The sequence below is a fragment of the Scyliorhinus torazame genome, chromosome 5, assembly GCF_047496885.1.
Source record: "Scyliorhinus torazame isolate Kashiwa2021f chromosome 5, sScyTor2.1, whole genome shotgun sequence".
NCBI lineage: Eukaryota > Metazoa > Chordata > Chondrichthyes > Carcharhiniformes > Scyliorhinidae > Scyliorhinus > Scyliorhinus torazame.
Window position 1 is genome coordinate 258,820,309 of NC_092711.1, and position 20,910 is coordinate 258,841,218.

Genomic DNA, 20,910 nt, shown 5'->3' on the forward strand with positions numbered 1-20,910 from the left:
TGGATACTTATGGTTGGTTGTCGGAAATTGAGAAGGCGCCAGTGGAGGAGATAAGACGTAAGTGGGGGAAGGAACTGAGTATAGAACTTGGTGGTGATGGGGGGAGGGTGGGGGGTGAAATTATACAATGGGTGAATTTGACATAACTCTGTGCCAGGATGAGCCTAATACAGTTTAAGGTGGAGCATCGGGTCCATATGATGCAGGAAAATCAAATCTCTTTCACCTTGTGAAGGAGTTAAAGGAATATCTACCAAGTTAAAACAAAGTAGAAATACTTTACTTTTATCATAGTGGGTTTTAGAACAATTCAACAGGAAGCATGTAGTTTACATCAATTTTTATGAAGGTTATTAATTCTATCGTTTCAGGTACAGATTTGGATGGATAGAATCACAGGATCATAGAATCTCTACAGTGCATTAGGAGGCTATTCAGCCCATCGAGTCTGCACCGACCCTTGGAAAGAGTACCCTACCTACACCCCGTCCCTACCGTGCCCATACCCCAATCTTCTCCCTGTAAACCCACCTAACATTTTGGACACAGAGGGGCAATTTAACATGGCCAATCCACCTAACCTGTACATCTTTGGACTGTGGGAGGACACCGGAGCACTCGAAGGGAACCCACGCAGATACAGGGAGAAAGTGAAAATTCCACACAGGCAGTCACCCAAGGCCGCAATTGAACCCGGGTCCACAGCACTGTGAGGCAGCGGTGCTAACCAGGGTGCCACCGTGCCACCCATAAGTTGAAAGTTGCAAGTTAGTGAAATGCAAAGGGAAGAAGAGAGGAGACGGCACGGTAGCACCGTGGTTAGCACTGTTGCTTCATAACACCCAGGGACCCAGGTTCGATGCCTGGCTTGGGTCACTGTCTGTGCGGAGTCTGCACGTTCTCTCTGTGTCTATGTGGGTTTCCTGCGGGTGCTCCGGTTTCCTCCCATAAGTCCCGAAAGACATACGTGCTAGGTGAATTGGACATTCTCAATTCTTCCTCAGTGTACCTGAACAGGTGGCGGAGTGTGGCGACTAGGAGATTTTCACAGTAACTTCATTTCAGTGTTAATGACACTAATAAAGGTTATTATTAAGTGAACGTATGCTTCTTAGAGAGTGAGATTGGGGACATAGTAATGGGGAACCAGGAAATAGCAGAGGAATTAAATAAATACTTTGCATCGGTTTTCATGATAGAAAATACTAACAGCATTCCAAAAATACTAAAATATCAAGGAGCAAAAGGTGGGAGAGTAAATAATACAACAACTATCACGGGAGGAAAAATACTCAGGAAACTAATGACTATAAGTCCCCTGAGCCTGATGGCTTGCATCCTAGGATATTTAAGGAAGTAGCTAAACAGATTGTGGGTGCACTGGCAATAATCTTCCAAGAATCCTTAAATTCTGGAAAAGTCCCAGAGGGCTGGAAAATGTCCTTATTTTAAAAAGGGAGAGAGACAAAATCTGGTAATTATAGGCCAGTTAGTTTAATATCTGTCATTAGAAAAATGTTAGCATCCATTAAAAAAGATGTAATAGCAGAGAGTAATATAAACAGGAAAATTCAGCATGGCTTCACGAAGGGGAAGTCATGCCTGACAAAGAGGGCTGTAGAGGCTGGGTCATTAAGTGTGTTCAAGGCTGAGATAGACAGATTTTTAGTCTGTCAGGGGATCAAGGGTTACAGGGATAAGGAGGGGAAGTGGAATTGAGAATTATAATGTCAAATCAGTCATGATCTCACTGAATAGTGGAGCGGATTCGATGGGCTGAATGGCCTACATCTGTTCCTATGTCTTATGGTCTTGTGGTCTAAGAGAATTAGAGAGGAATGCCAGAATAGTGTGATAGAAACTCTGACTGCGTTTGGATCTGCTGACAAGGCACCTCAGCCCAATGCAGCCTTCGCCAAAACTGCAGGGGGAGAAATCAAACTCTGACAGGCCAGATTTAATGGAAAGGAACATACAAAGGATGGAATTTCATGACCAAAAACCTTTTTGGGTGCCAATGGATGTGTGGATGATGTTACATAAGGTGGTTTCAAGAAAGATGGCATTTTGCGCTTCTCCCTGGCATCATCCTTATAAAACATTACTGCTGCTTAGCTCCAAGGAGTTGGAGTCTGCTTTTAGGGAACAGTTGACCCTTATTTTCTCTGGGTGGTGAACCTAATGCTGCCTCTCAGCTGCAAGGGTCCTTACAGCAGATGACACACTTTTGCACAGCAATGTTTCCACCACAAAATTATTATTTAAATATATTATCCACCTGTCTGAGGTGGGTGCCATCTTCACCAATGGTCCCTACCCACCAGAAGCTACACCACAGTATGAAGTTGATAGAATTCTGAGCCATGCAAACAGAATATTCCAACTACCAGTTACCCAGGTCATACCATTAACAATGCCACCTAGCAGCAGGAAACCTATAAATTTTACATTTGTAAAGAACCGGTTTCTACTTTGACTACTCACATACCTGCAAGATTCTGACCTTGAGCAGTGCTCAGTGTTTGACATGGTCCATATCCATCATTGTATTCTTTATTTCTGTTTCCCTCGAGATGAGTGCTAGTTCTCCGTATAGCCTCGATGCTTGCTTCAACCGTCTGGTCATGTGATGCAATCACATTGGACGCTTGCAAATCTTTTTCAAATGTAACGTTGGTAAATAAAACATGGTCACTGTTGGAATCTGGAGTGGCATCTGGGCTGTGTAGTGGACTCCGTTTTGATCTCTCTGTGACTACGAGTATGTGTGCTGTGTTAGTTGGCACAATCAGCACATTTGGTTTCTTAGGGACAGGGGGTGGAGTCTTACTTTTCTTCTTTTCAATATATTGAGTGGAACTCCTGGTTAGCTCTGTATAACTTTTCCTTTGACTCTCATCTGCAGTGGCTGGAGTTCCTCTCAGTTGTTTGTTACCCATGTGGTTGCTATGAAGGTAGTTAGGTTGATGGGATGCTGGTTCTGGTGATGCTAAAGGTTTCTGACTTCCTGCCGCATCCACAGACTCTTGTTTCTTTACCCCGACCTTTCGAAATACTGTGGCAAAACCTTTTCTTGGAGGTGTCTCTGAAAGTTTCAAAACAACAGGAATGGTCGGCTCAGTGGGAGAAACCTTCAGTATAATACTTGAAGGCCTCTTTGACATTGGTGGCTTTCCAGGAACAGGCGGTCGGATTTTTTTTTTAGGTGTTTCAGAGGATTCAATGTGGGTTTCCTGTGGTGAATTTAAAATGTCTGTATTATCCTCAGTTTCTGATCTGCTGACAGAGCGCAGACGTACTGACTCCAAAACAGTCTGCGTTATGACAGGCATGGAAGGTTGGTTAGGGCTATGTTTCTGATTGGGTTTAGTACTATTTGAGGAATCAGAATGCCGCCTGCTGGCTTTGGATTTGCTTTTAAAAGATAGTTTAAGTCCGGACAGGTCCAAATGAGGTGGTGGGGTAATGGGTAGATCAAAGACTCGCTTTGACTTTGGGCTCTTCTCATTTGGGGAAATTGGTTGCAATGAAGACTTCCGCTCTGGCACCTTGGGTTTTGCTTTTCCAACTGGTTGTGGTATATGGCCTTGGTAAACAGAGATAGGGAAAGCAGTTGTCGGAGTTTCTGACTGGCTTGAATAACCACTGGACGGTGACATCAGACCAGGGAGCTTCCCTGGAGAAGACATTTTAGACTCAGCCTCCACAGATAATTGGGAGGGTGTCGTAGCTCTCGAAATAGATGGAGATGTCAAGGATTCAGAACTGCCACGAGACTTTGCACATTCAATTACAGTTATACCTGTAGCAGTACTGGAGTTTGATAATGATCTGTACGGATCGTTGGATTTCCAGTCATTAAGGAACCACTGTTCTGGGTACCGAATGGGTTCTCCATCTCTCAATGTTGGTGTAGCAGAACTAGAACGGGCATCTGATATAAAACCACTGGATTCATTGCTGTCCATTGATTCACTTTGAACTACTTGTTTCTCTGAAGGGATAAAGAGCTTTGCAGGTCTATTTTCTCTCGGTGAGATGTTTGGTGCAACTTCTCCAAGTTTAGGACTAACTCCATGTTTCTTTAAAGAGACACTACGCACTGGCGGAACAGGCTTCTTCTTTGGCTTTTTCAAAGAGATACTTCTTGAGCGAGTCCTTGTTTTCTGTGATCCCTCTTGGTCTGTCATCACAGATACATTCTCAGTGCTTTGGCTGTCCTCTGAGCTGGCACTTGGATAACGCATGATGTAATTCTCGCTATGCCGTCGCGAGTGCTCATAACTCTGGGAATCATAGCATTTTACAGCATCTGATGAACAACATGATCCAGAATCTGTTGGAGTTGACAAAGATCTCTCGCGGAACTTGCAAGCATCTGTATTAGAATGACCTGAGAGCTCCAGGTTTGAGTTTTTTTCTTCATCTGGGTCATTGGTTGTGTAAACGATAATTCGTTCATGGTTTGTTCTTATATCCTTAAGATTCTGAGCTCTCACTGATGTTTCCCTTTGACCTGGCATGAAAGATCCAAACACCGGTCCTCTGGAATTTTGTGTTTGACCTTCCCTTGGAAAAAAGGTTGATAATGCAACGTTGCAGTCCGAATGGGAGCCAGCATTCAGTGATAGTTTTGAGTCACATTGTGAAGAATGTTTCAAGCATTGAAGTGACACAGATGGGGCCATGTCTGAAATCTGAGGAGCACCCACGTAATTGCTGCCATTGCAAGCTCCGCTGGGTGAATGGTGACCCTCCATCCGGTTGACTGAAAAATGACATGGTTCACCTGGATAGGACGTGTTAGTGTGAGGCAATGGTTGTTTTTCAGCTGGAGAACAAAATGCATGTTGTGAGTGAGACTGGCCGTTGCGGTAAGTCTGACTGAATGTATCTAGACCACATCCACCAACATGCATGGCTTCTGTTGACATAGAGTTTGGTGGGTTTACACCACTTGAATTATTCCAGGAAGAAGAAGAACTAATTCCTCTCATTTGATCCCATGAAGAGTTAAGTGAAGAGAAACTATGTTCGCTTAAAGACGTGTGCATCATCGATGTATTGTTCGTTGTAAATGTGATATTCCCTGAAGATTGAGATAGATTTGGGTTGGTTATTTGGCCCAGATCACTATGTACCTTCCTGAGCGTTGTGGAGAAAGGTTGCCCTATTCCAAGATTGCTGGCTGCATCCCTTTTCCCATTGGTAACATTCATATCTTCATCAAAAGTAAAGAGACGTGGAGCTGCCTCTGCACTCATTGGCATGTGAGGAGGAGATGTAGTACCTTCTGTCAAAGCACCTAGAATGTAAAAATAATTAATCTGATGAACACTGTATACAGATCAAAATAATATTAATTACTAGAAGTACTTGAGTCCTAAAATTTATATAATTCTTGTTAACGCTTCCAAATGACACAAAACATGACATAGCTTTTGGCATATTTAAATTCCCTACAGGAAGCACAAGTAAATGTTGGCAATGCTGGATTCTTTGATTTAAACCATTTCCAAGGCGCCCCACACCATAAATGAAATGTAATTAAGCTTAGCACTTTGTAACTGAGGTTCATACAAGCCATGGTTTTCTTTACGTTAAGGATGGTTTCTCTGTTATACATTCAGACAGTATATGGTTGCAATGTTATAAAATGTGTTGCGACTGTGGTTGGTGCTGTTGACTTAAGAAAAAGTAACTTGTCAGTGAAAGGGGCAGTTAAAGCCACAAAAAGATTAATAAATCATAAGGTTGCTTTTCTTTTAAATCACAGTGTAGTGCCCAACATTGTCCACTCCAACAATCCTTTTCTTTGAAAGGCTTAGCAAAGATGATGGGACTTTGAGCTAAACATTGACTTGCAGTCATTTTTGGGCGTGGGGGGGGTCATGACTTACTTCCTGTTGTGGCAGGCAGTAAGCAAACTTGGAGCTGTTGCTTCATTATAGTGCTGGTCTGAGCAGGGCCCAAGTTGTTAGGTGCCTAAGGACTCAGCAGGGAAGCCAAGCCACATGCGCTGGCAGCATGTGGTGCAGCCAGCCTGCGCTCCTTAAAGTCTGACCCTTTTAAAGGGGAACAGCATTCAATGAAAGGTTGCTGTAGCAGCAGGGTGTCTTCACCGCCAATGGACTGCAAGTAGGGGAAGCAAGGAAAAGAGAGGGTTCCTACTTTCATGGGATGTGGCGCCATAGGCCTTTGTGATGGAGGTTGACAGGAGAGAGATCTAGGTTCCACAAGGGCTAGGATGCCCTCAAGGCAAACCCTCAGAAGAGAGAGAGAAGCAAGTGATGAGGGAGATCGATTCCTGGAATAGAGTGCAGAGGACCTGACATAGTGCCACAGAAATCTAATGGTCAAGGTCAGTGAATGTAACTTCACATGACATCTCTACATGAGCAATCATCAGCAGTCTTGAACATTCAAGACTCACGCCTAACATCAAGACACTCCACTTTACCCTTAAATATATTCGAAGCCAGCTTCGCCTCCAGCTCCTGCTGCCTCCACATTTTTCCAGCCATTCAGCTGTTGCAGGGATGTCCCCAAATCACAATCACTGACATACCTCCTTCTCTCTGCGTTGACCTGAGATAATTCTGACATACGTATACAGCAAGACGGCCAACACATAATAGAGGGCATCCTGCAAGGTCTTCAATCTCCCCCTCTGAAAGTCAGCAGCAGCCTAGCAGCCATGCGGCTGCCACTCTGGCAGTACTGCAGAGCAGCACTTGACCAAACAAGGAAACCCACATTCCTACGGAATCCTTCATTCTTGCATGTATAATGAGATATGTTTTATGCTAAAGATGTTGTGGTCAGATTTTTGTTGATGTATTTTACTGCTGGATTCTGACCAAGAGGTCTCTAATGTTGCAGGTAACTGGAAAGTGGGATAAAGTGGGGCTATGTCAGGGGCGACACGGTTAGCACTGCTACCTCACGGCAACGAGGACCCAGGTCCCCCCCCCGACCCGGGCCACTGTCCCGTGTAGAGTTTGCACATTCTCCCTGTGTTTGCATGGGTCACGTCCCCACAACCCAAAGATATGCAGGCTAAGTGGATTGGCTACACCATATTGCCTTTTAATTGTAAACAAAAAAGAATTCGGTACTCTAAATTTATTTAATAAAAATAATGGGGCAATGACTGTGAACGGATATTATCATACGGGAACCAGAATTGAGTAGGTGCTCACAGACTGTCTATGTCTCCTCTCTGCCTGCTCCTCTTCCTCCTCTCTCCATGCAGATCTTCCCCCACTCCAGAGCCTCTGCTCAATCTCCCTTGTCATGTTGCAAACCCAGAGGTATTTCAACCAGGGCCTCCCTACCTGCAGCGTCTGTACGGACGGGTTACCAAATCCTCCGCCCTCCCTGTGAGGATGAAGCAACGCTCCTGATTAAATCCAACAACTGACCACAGTCAGCAACACTTCACAATACTTGCAGCAAGTCTGCAATGGGGGAAGTTAATGCAAATCACTTCAGCTGCTGGTTGGGTGCTGGCCCTTCAAGTAATGCTGGCGGTTACAAGGGTTGGGGATGTACAGCTGAAGTGCATGTTCTTTGGGAGAAAAAAGCAAATGTGTCCAGCTGACCTGTGCAGTCCAAGTTTCAAAAAGGTGTTAGTGAGTTTGGTGTCTAGATCTGGCCAGTTGGAAAGCTTCTGCTACACATATGGCATATTCATGCTCGATGCCTTACCAGCATAGGGTACAGTGCCAGATGTGTCACGGGAGCTACGAGCCCCACTTAGGGGGCTTCCAATATCTTTTGTACCAACTCCAGTAGCATTATGGAGACAAATACATTTCCCCTATCTCCTTCTGGCAAAGTAACATTCCAAACCTAACCAGCCACAGGGAGCACACGCTACAAGCAGCAAAGAAAATGTAGCTTCTTCTCCCTCCTCCATACTCTCTTCAACAACGTCAATGTCAATTTATTAGTGCCTTTATTGTAAAACTCCCAAGGTTCTTCACAGGCACCTAATGAGACAAAGTGACTTTAAAGCACATAAGGAAATATTAGGACCGGTAGGTGTTAAGAAGTGTGGTAAAGGCCGGGATGGAGGTGGAAAGGTTTAGGGAGAGAATTCCAGTGCCTGGAGCCTAAACCGCTGAAAGTGGAGCTGCCAATGGTTGGGCAAAGAAATTCCTTCTTTATCTCCTCCTCTCCCCGTGTCCTTCCCATCTGTACCAATCTGTTTCCCAAATTCTTTCCTCCCTCTTCCACCTTTCCCCCCCTCACACGTCCCACCACCTCCTTTCCCTCCTCTCCTCTCTTTCTTTGCACTTCCCAAGTGCCGCCACCTCAACATCTACACCATCCTTGTTAGTCCAATTCTCTGATCCTCCTGCTCTCTCAGCCTGCGATACTGCACTAACTTCTGAGATCATCTAATTGCTACACTAAATGTAAGTCTCGACAACCTGCTTGACTGTAGACTTAATTCTCAAACAACAGCAGACATCAGGTCAATAAAGATTTTATAATAAACACAGAGCACGATTCAGTGGACTGAAGTTAAAGTCCACTGAACGGTGCGTTTAGCCAGGTGTTTCCCAGCAGCTGCAGCGTCGAGAAACATCCCGTTATCCAATGGCACTTTGCCCTTTCTTTTGGATTCGAGGAGATTTTCTCCGGCACGGCCGCACTTAGAGGTATTTCCTGCTGGCGAGCAATTTGGGGCGCGATTTTGTCCGGCAGCCTCAATCATTCCCCCACACCTTTCAAGCACCTCCCTCTCCTGCTTTTATGACCACCCCCTCACTCTCCCAACTTTGGTGAGGCCCCTGGGAAACCGCCATCACCACCCCCCCCCCCACCACCACGGGTCTGATCCCTGGCAGTGCCAATCTGGCACCTGGGTACCCTGGCACAGCCCAGCCTGGCACCCTTACAGTACCACCCGGGCACCCTGTAAGTGATGGGTAGCACTGTCAATGTCCCAGGCTGGCAGTGCAAGGTGACTGGGTGCCAAGCGAGTGCCAGGGTGCCATCCTGTCCATGATAGGGGGTGAAGGGGGTATAAAGGGGCCTCATAAAGGTTGGAGGAGTGAAGGGGGTGTTCTGAAAGGGGGGTGCCCGAATGGAGGGGTAGGGGGTCTGAAGAGGATGTTCCCTCATCGACCCCACAGTGGGGTGTCCTCACTTGTGGAGGGGGGGCAATGTCCATGTCTGTGTGGGGTGACATTATCCGTGGGTGGGGGGTTGTGGGCAACCCTCAAGCTCACTTAGAGATCGCAGCACCCTTTCAAAATGGCCCCTGACCTCTGAGGAGTCGCTTCCGCCGGCGAATTCAGCTCCCCACTGCTGAAAAAACCTCTGGGCTAGACCAGGCAGAAAGTTCCCAAGGCCCACAAAATGACTAAGTATTGGTGAATACTGGTCTAGACCTCACCCGAAAAGACAATGGGAAACACTCTGCCAAACCCGCTTAAAATTACATTTAGAAATATGTTGGTTGAATCTTGCCCAATATATATTAATAACTTGGAGGAAGGAAGCAAATGTACTGTAGCCAAATTTACAGACGACACAAACTTACGTAGAATAGCAAATTGCTAAACGGATACAAACAGTTTGTAAAGAGATACCGCTTGTTTCAGTAAATGGGCAAGAAGTTGGCAAGTGGAGTATAATGTGGGAATGTGGGAAGTTGTTCACTTTGGAAGGGAAAACAAAAGAACAGAGTATTTAAATGGAGAAAAGCTGCTGAAAGCTGCAACACAAAGGGACTTTGAGGTACTTGTGCACGAAACACAAAGCAAGCACACAGGTGCAGCAGGTAATCAGGAAGGCTAATGGTAGGTGGGCCCTTATTTCGAGGGAGTTGCGGTGCTCATGGAGTATAGTGTATGAGCCTGGGGAGAAGGCAGGCCATCGGTTTGCACACTAGCTGAGGCGGCAGGCAGCTCCTGAGAGATTGTATAGGTCAGCGACTCGAGGGGCAGCTTGGTGACTGCACCGAGGGAAGTCAATGGCATTTGAGGTTTTCTCTAGGGATCGTTAGAGGTCAGAACCTCTGGAGAGGGTGCGGACATGGAGGAGTTTCTGGACAGGTTGCCCTTCTTGAGGGTAGAGGGGGAGAGTAGGGACACTGGGGCTATTGCCTTTTCGCCTTGCCAGAGGCAGCATCCGGCATCCAGGTGGCACATGATTGGCCTAGGCTTCATAAGTGAAACTATACAAGTCTGTTGGGAAGGGTGAGGTCCAATAGGCAGAGGTGGGACAGCCTCCCGTTGATCCTGGCGGTTAGAGTCCAGACGATCAAGCTGAATATTCTGCCGTGGTTCCTATTTTTCTTTCAGTGCCTTCCTATTTTTCTTGTGAAGGTGAACAAGCTAGTGAATTATTTTGTGTGGGCGGGTAAGCCACCAAGTATTTGCAGGGTGTACCTACAGACTGATCGGCAGTTGGGGCCTTGGCGTTACCCAATTTTCTCCTGTATTATTGGGCAGCCAATGTGGAGGTGGTGTTGGGGTGGTGTAGAGAGTCGGATACCATATGGGGAGGGATGGAGGCAGGTTCGTGTAAGGGGTCGAACCTATGGGATCTGGTGATGGTGCCACTCCCATTCTCCCCCGCGAAGTATACCTCAAAGCCAGTGATGATTTCTACTTTGAAGATATGGAGGCAGCTCAGGCAACTTTGCAAGCTGAGTGCCATGTCATTGTTGGGCCCTGAATGCCATAACCATTTGTTTGCAACATCAGGTTTGGATGCGACTGGAAAGGTATGGAAGGGGAAGTGAATGGAAGTGAAGGGAAGGGAAGGGAGAGCTTTTAAGGACCTGTTTATGGAGGCACAGTTTGCCAGCTGGGAGGAGTTTCTGGCAAAATTCCAATTATCAAGGGCACACCTGTTCCGATACTTTCAATTGCGCGACTTAGTTTGTGGAGCTTGCTGTACGTTTCCCTCAGCACCGCAATCCTCCCTGTGGGAAATCTTATTGTTGGTGAGGTCTGGGGGCAGCGAGGCAGCATATTGAATATTTATGGCCAGACTATTTGAATGGAATCTGTGCCGCTGGATTGCGTGAGGGCAAAATGGGAGAAGGAGTTGGGGCTCATTCTAGATAAGGATGTGTAGAATGAGGCCCTTTGTAGGGTGAATTCCACCTCCTCCTGAGCCTGATCCAGCTTAAGATTGTGCACAGAGCTCACCATTTTTGGGGAAGTAGAGGACAAGTGTGAGCAGTGCTCTCGAAGACCCACTCAGCACACCCATATATTGTGGTCATGTCCAAAGATAGTAAGCTTTTGGGTCTCCTTCTTTAGCACCATTTAACAGTTATTAACATTGACCTGGAGCCTTGTCGATTGGTGGCAATATTTGGGGTATCGGACTCGCTGGGGCTGCAGATTGGGGTGAAGGCAGATGCTCTTGCTTTTGACTCGCTGATAGCCCGGAGATGAGTTCTCCTGGGATGAGCCATTTTCTGAGCTGTGTTGAATCTGAATCCGCCGCCGGGATTCTCCGTTGCCCCACAATGGGAAACAGAACGGAGAATCCAGAGGGTGTGTCGCACCAGAAATCTGGTGCAGCGGGACGGAGAAACCTGCCCCATGTCTGTTATCTGTGAAAATCTTTAGTAAAATATTTTTTATTTTACTAAAGTGGGGATGTCTTGCTGCAATTGTACAAGGTACTGGTGAGGCCACACTTGGAATACTGTGAGCAGTTTGGGTCCCTTTATTGAAGATAAGATTTTATTTCATTGGAGGTAGTTCAGAGGAGGTTTACTAGGATAATCCCCAGTATGAAGAGATTGCAATGTAAAACTGAGATGAGGATAATTTCTTTCTCTCAATGGGATGTGAATCTTTGGAACTCTTCGCCTCAAAAAGATGTGGGGGCAGAGTCCTTGTGTACATTTAAGGCTGAGATAGATAGGTTCTTGATCAGTAAGGGAATCAAGGGTTACGGGGAAAGGACAGAAAGTGTACGTGAGGAATGTTGGATATGCCATGATCCTATTGCCTGGTAGGGCAGGCTCGAGGGGCCGAATGGCCTACTCCTGTTCCTATTATGGTCTCATGGCTATGGTCTTAGAATCGGAAGGAGCTTCCATGGCCTCCAGATCAGAGATGAACAGTCAATAAGCTCACACTGCCCCAGCTGACATACCCTTTTGTGTGATGCATGCATGAGCTGTCAGGACTCGTGAAACTGCATTACAGTCAACATTTCAGGAGAGTAGAGGAAATTGGAATGAACAAACAGCAGGGAATACAGCTGCATAATAAAGTTAGTCCATCTGGTTTAGATTTAGAAATACTCAAATTACATTTGAAAGGAAAGTTCCAATTGTTCTGAATCATCACAAAACCCAGCAAGCCTACTTGACCCTGTTTATGTACTTTGCTAGGTGGAGGCTGATGACATTTTGTGTAAAGCTTTCCACTGCCGTTGGTCCTTCAGGGAGGGTCCAACATAAATAAATGTCTGCTTCCGGGTTATCATTGCATCCAGTTTTATTAAGAACTTGATCATCCCTATCCTATCTGTGCACCATACCTAATCAGTAACACACATATTTGGATTATCCAATTTTCTGAAGTGGAAATTCCTTACAAAAGTAGAAAGTCATCCTACCAAACCAGTTCACCAAAAAATCGGCCGTGCAAAAAACACTGATTGGACGAATGAAAACCCATGTTACTTTTGTCCCTGAATGTGGCTGTCTGTTCCTTTAAATGCTTCCCATTGAACATCACAGCCGAGCAGCCCTCAAAAAGCATTGTATATGGGCAAAATGAAGACGTTGTGTACTTAACATTAGAAATGTTTGCACATGATGCAAGCTTCATACTATTCCCGCCACTTTATATTATTTTAAGGAGGTTCTCACCTATTTCTGGTGTTCATCATGCTTTCTCTAAGCTCATCTTGTCCACAAGACCCTCCTCCACCCCTCTGGAATCTGATGCCCTGAACTAACTAATCACCCAACTTTGCTGATGGTCCCCATGCTTGGTGACATTTTTAATGATACCCTTGTAATAACCTGCATGGAGCACATGGGGCTGGCTTGACTGTTTTCCTTGTGTGCCTCATAGAGTATGAGCTCCCCCGCTAACTAGGGGGCTATTACCATGTATATATGAGGCGCCCAGAAAGGAACCGACTGACTGAGAGAGGACCTGGTGAAGTCTAACCGGGCCCCTTTGTAAATAATACTTATTATAAATAAACGTCTTCTTCATGTTACTCGTCTGACTCCTTTCACCTTTATTGAAACCCTCTCCTCAGATACTGTCCCTAACTGTCCTTTCTCCAAACTTCTTTTCCTCTGTAAAGCTCTTGAACATGTTCTCACTTCCCAACTTTGTCCCCATCTTTCACGCAAATCCGTGATCAGACTTCTCCAATCAGATTCTCACCCCCATCCAAAGTTCTAATGTCCATATCCTAATTAGCAACGAGTCCCATTCACCCAAATCATTTATCCGATTGCTGACCTACACATCAGCTCCTGGTCCATTACTGGGCAGCACTGTTGCTTCACAGCGCCAGGGTCCCAGGTTTGATTCCCGGCTTGGGTCACTGTCTGTGTGGAGGCTGTACGTTCTCCCCGTGTCTGCGTGGGTTTCCTCCGGGTGCTCCAGTTTCCTCCCACAGTCCAAAGATGTGCAGACAAGGTGGATTGGCCGTGCTAAATTGCCCCTGAGTGTCCAGGGGTGCGGAGGTTAGGTGGGGTATGGGGATAGGGTGGGGGAGTGGGCCTAGGTAGGGTGCTGTTTCAGAGGGCCAGTGCAGACTCGATGGGCCAAATGGCCTTCTTCTGCATTGTAGGGATTCTATGAAAACTGTGAGTAATTGGTGACTGTGCCTTCAGCCGACTGGGCCCTCAGCTCTGGAATTCCCTCTGTAAACTTCCCTGCCTTTTTATCTCCCTCTACTTTATAATGCTGCTTCTTAAATTTGACCTCGTTGATCAAGCCTTTAATGACTAATGCTAATATCTCCTTTGGACTTGCTGTCAATTTCATCTCATTATAACTCTGGAAAGAAATTTGTGCAAATTACTGTGGCTTCATGAATACAAGCAAGTTGAGGCTGTGATGCATATCAATGACCACAAGATGGCAGACCATTACACCATCAGCATTTTGTGAGTACTGTACAAACTGAGCGACTGCCTGGAGGAGATGTTTGGAAAGGCTAAGCAGATGGAGCAAAACGTAAATTAAAAAGTATGTCTTCTGAAATTGTGAATGAGCGCCTCACAGATGTGGGAAGACATCTGAGTGCTTCCATCTAGCAAAATTAATAATAATAAAATAAAGGAATAAAGAGAAAAACAGGATGGGGAAACAATGGGTTAAAAATATTGTATTGAATTGTTCTAACAACGTATCCTCATACAGTTTTTGATTTTGTTATTGCTTTGGTCTGCCTGTCAAAGCTCATATGAGATACTTACAGGGGGAGGCGGTGGCGTAGTGGCATTGCCGCTGGACTAGTAATCCAGAGACTCAGGATAATAATTTGGGTTCGAATCCCACCATGGCAGGTGGTGGAATTTAAACTCAATAAAATATCTGGAATTAAAAGATGACCGTGAAACCATTGTCGATTTGTAAAAACCCACCTGGTTCATTGGAAACTTGGTCTGGCCTACATGTGACTCCAGACCCACAGCAATGTGATTAACTCTGAAATGCCCTCTGAAATGACCAAGCAAACCACTCAGTTGCATTCAACCGCTACAAAAACACAAAAAAGAAGTGAAACTGGACGGACTACCCGGCATCGAACCAGGGACCGGAAATGATAACGGCCAACCGAGCCCTGCCAAACCTGCAAAGTCATCCTTACTAACACCTGGGGGCTTGCGCCAAAGTTGGGAGAGCTGGCTCACAGACTAGTTAAGCAAGAGCCTGACATAGTCTTATTCACAGAATCATACCTTACATAAGAACTAGGAGCAGGAGTAGGCCATCTGGCCCTTCGAGCCTGCTCCGCCATTCAATGAGATCATGGCTGATCTTGTGTGGACTCAGCTCCACTTTCCGGCCCGAACACCGTAACCCTTAATCCCTTTATTCGTCAAAAAACTATCTATCGTTATCTTAAAAACATTTAATGAAGGAGCCTCAACTGCTTCACTGGGCAAGGAATTCCATAGATTGACAACCCTTTGGGTGAAGAGGTTCCCCCTAAACTCAGTCCTAAATCTCCTTCCCCTTATTTTGAGGCGATGCCCCCTAGTTCTGCTTTCATCCGCCAGTGGAAACAACCTGCCCGCATCTATCCTATCTATTCCCTTCATAATTTTATGTTTCTATAAGATCTCCCCTCATTCTTCTAAATTCGAACGCGTACAGTCCCAGTCTACTTAACCTCTCCTCATAATCCAACCCCTTCAGATCTGGGATTAACCTAGTGAATTTCCTCTGCACACCCTCCAGTGCCAGTACGTCCTTTCTCAGGTAAGGAGAACAAAACTGAACACAATACTCCAGGTGTGGCCTCACTAACACCTTACACAATTGCAGCATAACCTCCCTAGTCTTAAACTCCATCCCTCCAGCAATGAAGGACAAAATTCCATTTGCCTTCTTAATCACCTGTTGCACCTGTAAACCAACTTTTTGCGACTCATGCACTAGCACACCCAGGTCTCTCTGCACAGCAGCATGTTTTAATATTTTATCATTTAAATAATAATCCCTTTTCTGTTATTCCTACCAAAATGGATAACCTCACATTTGTCAACATTGTATTCAATCTGCCAGACAATCTTACAGATAATGCCACCACTCTCACCATTCCTGGGTATGTCTTGACTCACTGGCAGGACAGACCGAGCAGAAATGGGTGTACAGTGGTACAGTCGGGAGCGAATTTCCCTGGGAGTCCTCAACATCGACTCTGGACCCCATGAAGTCACATGGCTTCAGGTTAAACATGGGCACGGGAACCTCCTGCTAATTACCACGTACCAGCCACCATCAGCGGATGAACCAGTACTCTTCCATGTTGAACACCACTTGGTGGAAACACTGAGGGTGGCAGGGGCACGGAATATGCTCTGGGTGGGTGACTCCAATGTCCATCACCAAGAGTGGCTCGGTAGTACCACCACAGACCGAGCTGGCCGGGTCCTAAAGTAAATAGCTGCTAGACCGGGACTGCAGCAAGCGGTGAGGGAACCTGATCACCGCACAGTCCTTATGGAGACAAAGTCCCATCTTCACTCTGAGGATACCCTCCATTGTGTTGTGTGGCACTACCATTGTGCTAAAGGGGATAGACTTCGAACAGATCTAACAGCGCAAGCCTGGGCATCCATGAGACGGTGTGGCCCGTCAGCAGCAGAATTGTATTCAACCACAATCTACAAACTCATAGCCTGACATATCCCCCACTCTACCATTACCACTAAGCCAGGTGATTAACCCTGGGTCAAAGAAGAGTGCGGGAGGGCATGCCAGAACCAACATCAGGCATACCGAAAAATGAGGTGTCAACCTGGTGAAGCACTTGTGTGCCTGCATAAGCATAAGCAGCAAGTAATAGACAGAGCTAAGCGATTCCACAACAAATGCATCAGATGCTAAGCTCTGCAGGACTGCCACATCCAGTCCTGAATGGTGGTGGACAATTAAACACCTCACTGGACAAATATCACAATCCTCAATGACGAAGAAGCCCAGCACAAATGTATTTTTTATTCATTTACGGGATGTGGGCGTCGCTGGTTAGGCCAACATTTATTGCCCATCCCTAGTTGCCCTTCAGAAGGTGGTGGTGAGTTGCCTTCTTGAACTTCGCAGTCTTAGAGGTGTAGGTACACCCACTGTGCAATTAGGGAGGGAGTTCCAGGATGTTGCCCCAGCGACAGTGAAGGAACGGGGATATATTTCCAAATCAGGATGGTGAGAGACAGGTGGTGGGGTTCCCAGGAATCGGCCGCTCTTGTCCTTCTAGATGGTAGTGGTCGTGGGTTTGGAAGGTGCTGTCTAAGGAACCTTGGTAAGTTACTGCAGTGCATCTTGTAGATGGTACACATGGCTGCCACTGTTCGGTGGTGGAGGGTTTGAATGTTTGTGGAAGGGGAAGCAATCAAGCGGGCTGCTTTGTCCAGGATGGTGTTGAACTTGTTGAGTTGGAGCTGCACTCATCCAGGAAAGTGGTGAGTATTCCATTACACTTCTGACTTGCGGCGTGCAGATGGTGGACAGGCTTTGGGGGGTCAGGAGGTGAGCTGATAGTTAAATCAAGCAATAGCAGCTTTTACCATTTATGTCCTATCCTTTGTATTTGTCCTCAATTCTGGAAGAGAGCACAAGGCCAATTCTGCTCGGAGCTGGTGTGCATTTCTGAAAGGGTGGAACTCTGATAAAAAGTTGGCCATATGGGACACAGTAGCATCCCTACCTCTGGGTAAGAAGCTCTTGATTCCAGTCCTACCTCAGGACTTGATGGCCAAGTTCATAACATGGCCAAATGGGTTGATATGCTTGATGGCAAGTGGTTAGAGCGGGAGAGTTTCCTGGTCAGCCATTCTGCAGAAAGCAATAGCAAACCACTGCAGACTTTGTCAAGTATACTCAGGGACCAACCCATGGTCACCAACGCCCTCTTTGGGCATGGTACCTGAAGGAGGAGGAGGAATTACTCTTGTGTATCCCTCTGCGCAAGTTACCGCTGCACCACCACCTCTGCTCCAAATAAAACTGCCGCACCATGGGCGCTACTTGAATTTTACAAAACTAACACAACTTTGTCTCTTTCCTCGCAACATTATTTTTGCTGCGGGCCCTGATCCTTCAGCAAGCACTGTCAGCAACAGAAAATAATTACCCTCAAATTCAGCCGGACATTGATCCTCTCAGCTCCTTCACATGCAGGAAGCAGGAAAAATCCCCAGGGATTTGATCAGAGAGGGGAGCTCACCTTGCTGAGGCTGACCTGCCTCATGCAAGCCAGTGACTGTCCGTCTCCTCCTCAGTGTACTCTTTGGGTTCATCGCGGTCTCTGTGTTGAACAAAGAGTGGTGTGTGTTCGCGTGCCGCTCAAGGGTTTCCCCTGGGCAAGAACAAAGATAAAAACAAATAAATCTCTCTCACAGTCATCCATTTTGCCACAAAGAATACCCACCCATCGTGCCTTCCCCTTGCTGGTTTTGAAGGAACTGACTAATTCTAGGGTGTGTGTGTCCAAGCCCTTCCTGTATCTCTCTAAGTGACTCATGTGCAGTACATGGAAGCAAGCTCTTTTTCCAGTTACTACACACTGGGGAGTTGTTAATGCTTGATAAGGACTCACTTGTTACAAAGAACAGCACTCTGTGCTTTAGTTGGTAATTAACCTGTCCAGTGTGGGATAAAGCAGGAAAGGTCTCAGGATTTATCCCAGCCACAATAATGTTTGGGTCTTTAAGACTCCTAGTCGGGGAAGTGAACACACCAGCTTGGATTGCCATTCCTGATCAGTATCCATATGTATGGTAATTGGGTGAGGACTATAACAGCTGCAATGTCCTCTAAGCATGGTGAAGTCAATTTTCCTGCCCCTGGGGTTGTGGACTTGGAGGTGGAGACAGGGAAAACTGTGGGGAGCTTCCCGACCCATCCCTGTCACCGAGGACATTTCCCAGTGGCGGACAACGGCCCCTCTCGGGTGCCCATTGGATAAATTCAGGGGTGTCCATCTGACATGGGGGCCCCATGCTCCATAACCCAAAAACGGGCCCCTGAGCAGGAAAGGCAGGCCCTGCGGCCCCAATGACAGTCTACACCCTGCCCTGATTGATGTTGCTCCCAGCCACACTTGCATTGATCAACCCTGCAGTTCTCTTACATTTCTCCCTGATCCCCATCCCACCCACCATTGTGTGTTTGATGAACAAGAAAAGGAATGCATCTTACCAGTCACATTGATGGGTACAAGATCCGCCTCAACAGACCGTGTCTGGTTCCACCTCTTTCCCTCTGGTGTTGACTGTGGTACAGGCTGAATCCACTTGTGTGGCTTATCAGGTGTAGATGGTGAGTTCAGAAGTAGTTCTTGTGGTCTTATACCAATGGTGGTTGTCTCATCCTCACTGTTAGATCTTGTGCTTGGCTAACCCACCAAAACATAAAAAACAAAGATAAAAATCATCTTCATTAAAGGTTTGAAAAACACAGCACTGCTTACAAGCAATTTGTTTGAAGAAGAGATTTCAAAGGACATGGCAGCACATTTTAATGAACTGATTGAATACATGTCTCCAGGTACATACTGGATGGTGTCAGCAATTCAGAGACTGCTGTACTTTGATCAAATCAACCATGGTCACTCATGGGCTAAATAGCGAAAGGACTCAGGCGCCTAACTGTAAAGCTGGCCAAGAGCATGAGTGGCAGACGTTAAGTGAAAAAAGAACAGACATGCGTACTTGAAATGTGAAACGGATTGGAGTTAGAAACACAGAATCAATTGAAGTGCATCTATCTGAAGTATGAAGGAGGTGCGTATAAAATGGGAAAATGTATGAAATAGGTGCGTTATGGGCAAATGTGTTGAATGTTAATGCATAACACAAGGAAAGATACCAATGTGCCTGAGTGCAGAGCGGCACGGTAGCACAGTGGTTAGCACTGTTTGCTTCACAGCTCCAGGGTCCCAGGTTCGGTTCCCGGCTTGGGTCACTGTCTGTGCGCAGTCTGCACGCTCTCCCCGTGTCTGCGTGGGTTTCCTCCGGGTGTTCCGGTTTCCTCCCACAAGTCCCGAAAGACGTGCTTGCCGAATTCTCCCTCAGTGTACCCGAACAGATGCCGTAGTGTGGCGACTGAGGGATTTTCACGGTAACTTGATTGCAGTGTTAATCTCAGTCCACTTGTGACACTAATAAAGATTATTATATGTGTTAAAAGACAAAAGCAGTTGTAATTGAATGATCATAACCACCAGATGAAACCAAATTTTGAGATTCAGCACTGTTTGGGTGGTCACTGTGATACTGAGTGAAAGACAGAAAATTGGAACAGGAGCAGGCCATTCGGCCTTTCAAGCCTGTTCCGCCAATCATGGCTGATCCTCTATCTTTACACATACTCCCGCTCTTTCCCCATACCCTTGAACACCCCTATAGAATCTAGAAATTTATTTCATTCTTAAATATATCCAGTGATTTTGCCTCCAAAGCCTTCTGTGGTAGAGAATTCTACAGGTCCGCCACCCTCTGAGTGAAGAAATTCCCCCTCACCTCAACGTACCCCGTATCCTGAGGCTGTGATCCCTTATCCTAGACCCCCCCTCTCCCAGCCAGAGGAAGCATCATCCCTGCATCCAGTCTGTCCAGCCCTGTCAGAATTTTATACGCTTCAATTAGATCCCCTCTCATTCTTCTAAATTGCAGTGAATACAGACCTAGTTGGCCCAATCTCTCCTCAAACGACAATCCTGTCATCCCAGGAATCAGTCTTCGCTGCACTCCTGCTATTGTAAATATATCCTTTCTTGGCTAAGTTGGCCAAACCTGCACGCAATACTCCAGGTGTGGTCTCACCAAGGCCCTGGACAGCTGCTGGAAGACACCCTTGCTCCTGTACACAGATCTTTTTGCAATGAAGGCCAACATGCCATTTGCCTTCCCAACTGTTTGCTGTTTCTGTGCGCTTTTATTTTTGGTTCCTCCTGCAGTGAGTGGGAAGGAAAACTGGGTCCAGGCAGTGACTGTCAGATGTACTGAGGAAACATCACATTCCCAATCCTGTTCTCACCTAATAGTCACCCAAACCTGGGGTGGGATTCTCCGCGTTGGCGCTATGGCCCGACGCTGGCGTCAAAAACAGCGCGAACCGCTCCGACGTCGGGCCAACCGGAGCGTCGGAAAACCCCTGACCAGGAAGGGGCTAGCAGCGGCGTGACGCCATTCACGAAGGTGCGACGCGCGCGTCGACA

At 46.5% G+C, this 20,910-nt stretch overlaps 1 protein-coding gene across 5 annotated transcripts in view; it reads right to left on the reverse strand.

Annotated features, from left to right (window-relative positions):
* The window catches only part of nhsl2 (NHS-like 2), a 461,184-nt gene that overhangs the window by 10,190 nt on the left and 430,084 nt on the right, over window positions 1-20,910 (reverse strand). For 4 of the 5 annotated variants that reach the window (XM_072505423.1, XM_072505427.1, XM_072505425.1 and 1 more), the window contains exons 4-6: window positions 18,891-19,086; window positions 17,917-18,048; window positions 2,489-5,305 (exon numbers count right to left, since the gene is read on the reverse strand). In XM_072505423.1, coding sequence (XP_072361524.1) covers window positions 2,489-5,305; window positions 17,917-18,048; window positions 18,891-19,086 — 3,145 coding nt within the window. The remainder of the gene's footprint in view (window positions 1-2,488; window positions 5,306-17,916; window positions 18,049-18,890; window positions 19,087-20,910) is intronic. The other variant, XM_072505424.1, reaches the window with a different exon arrangement.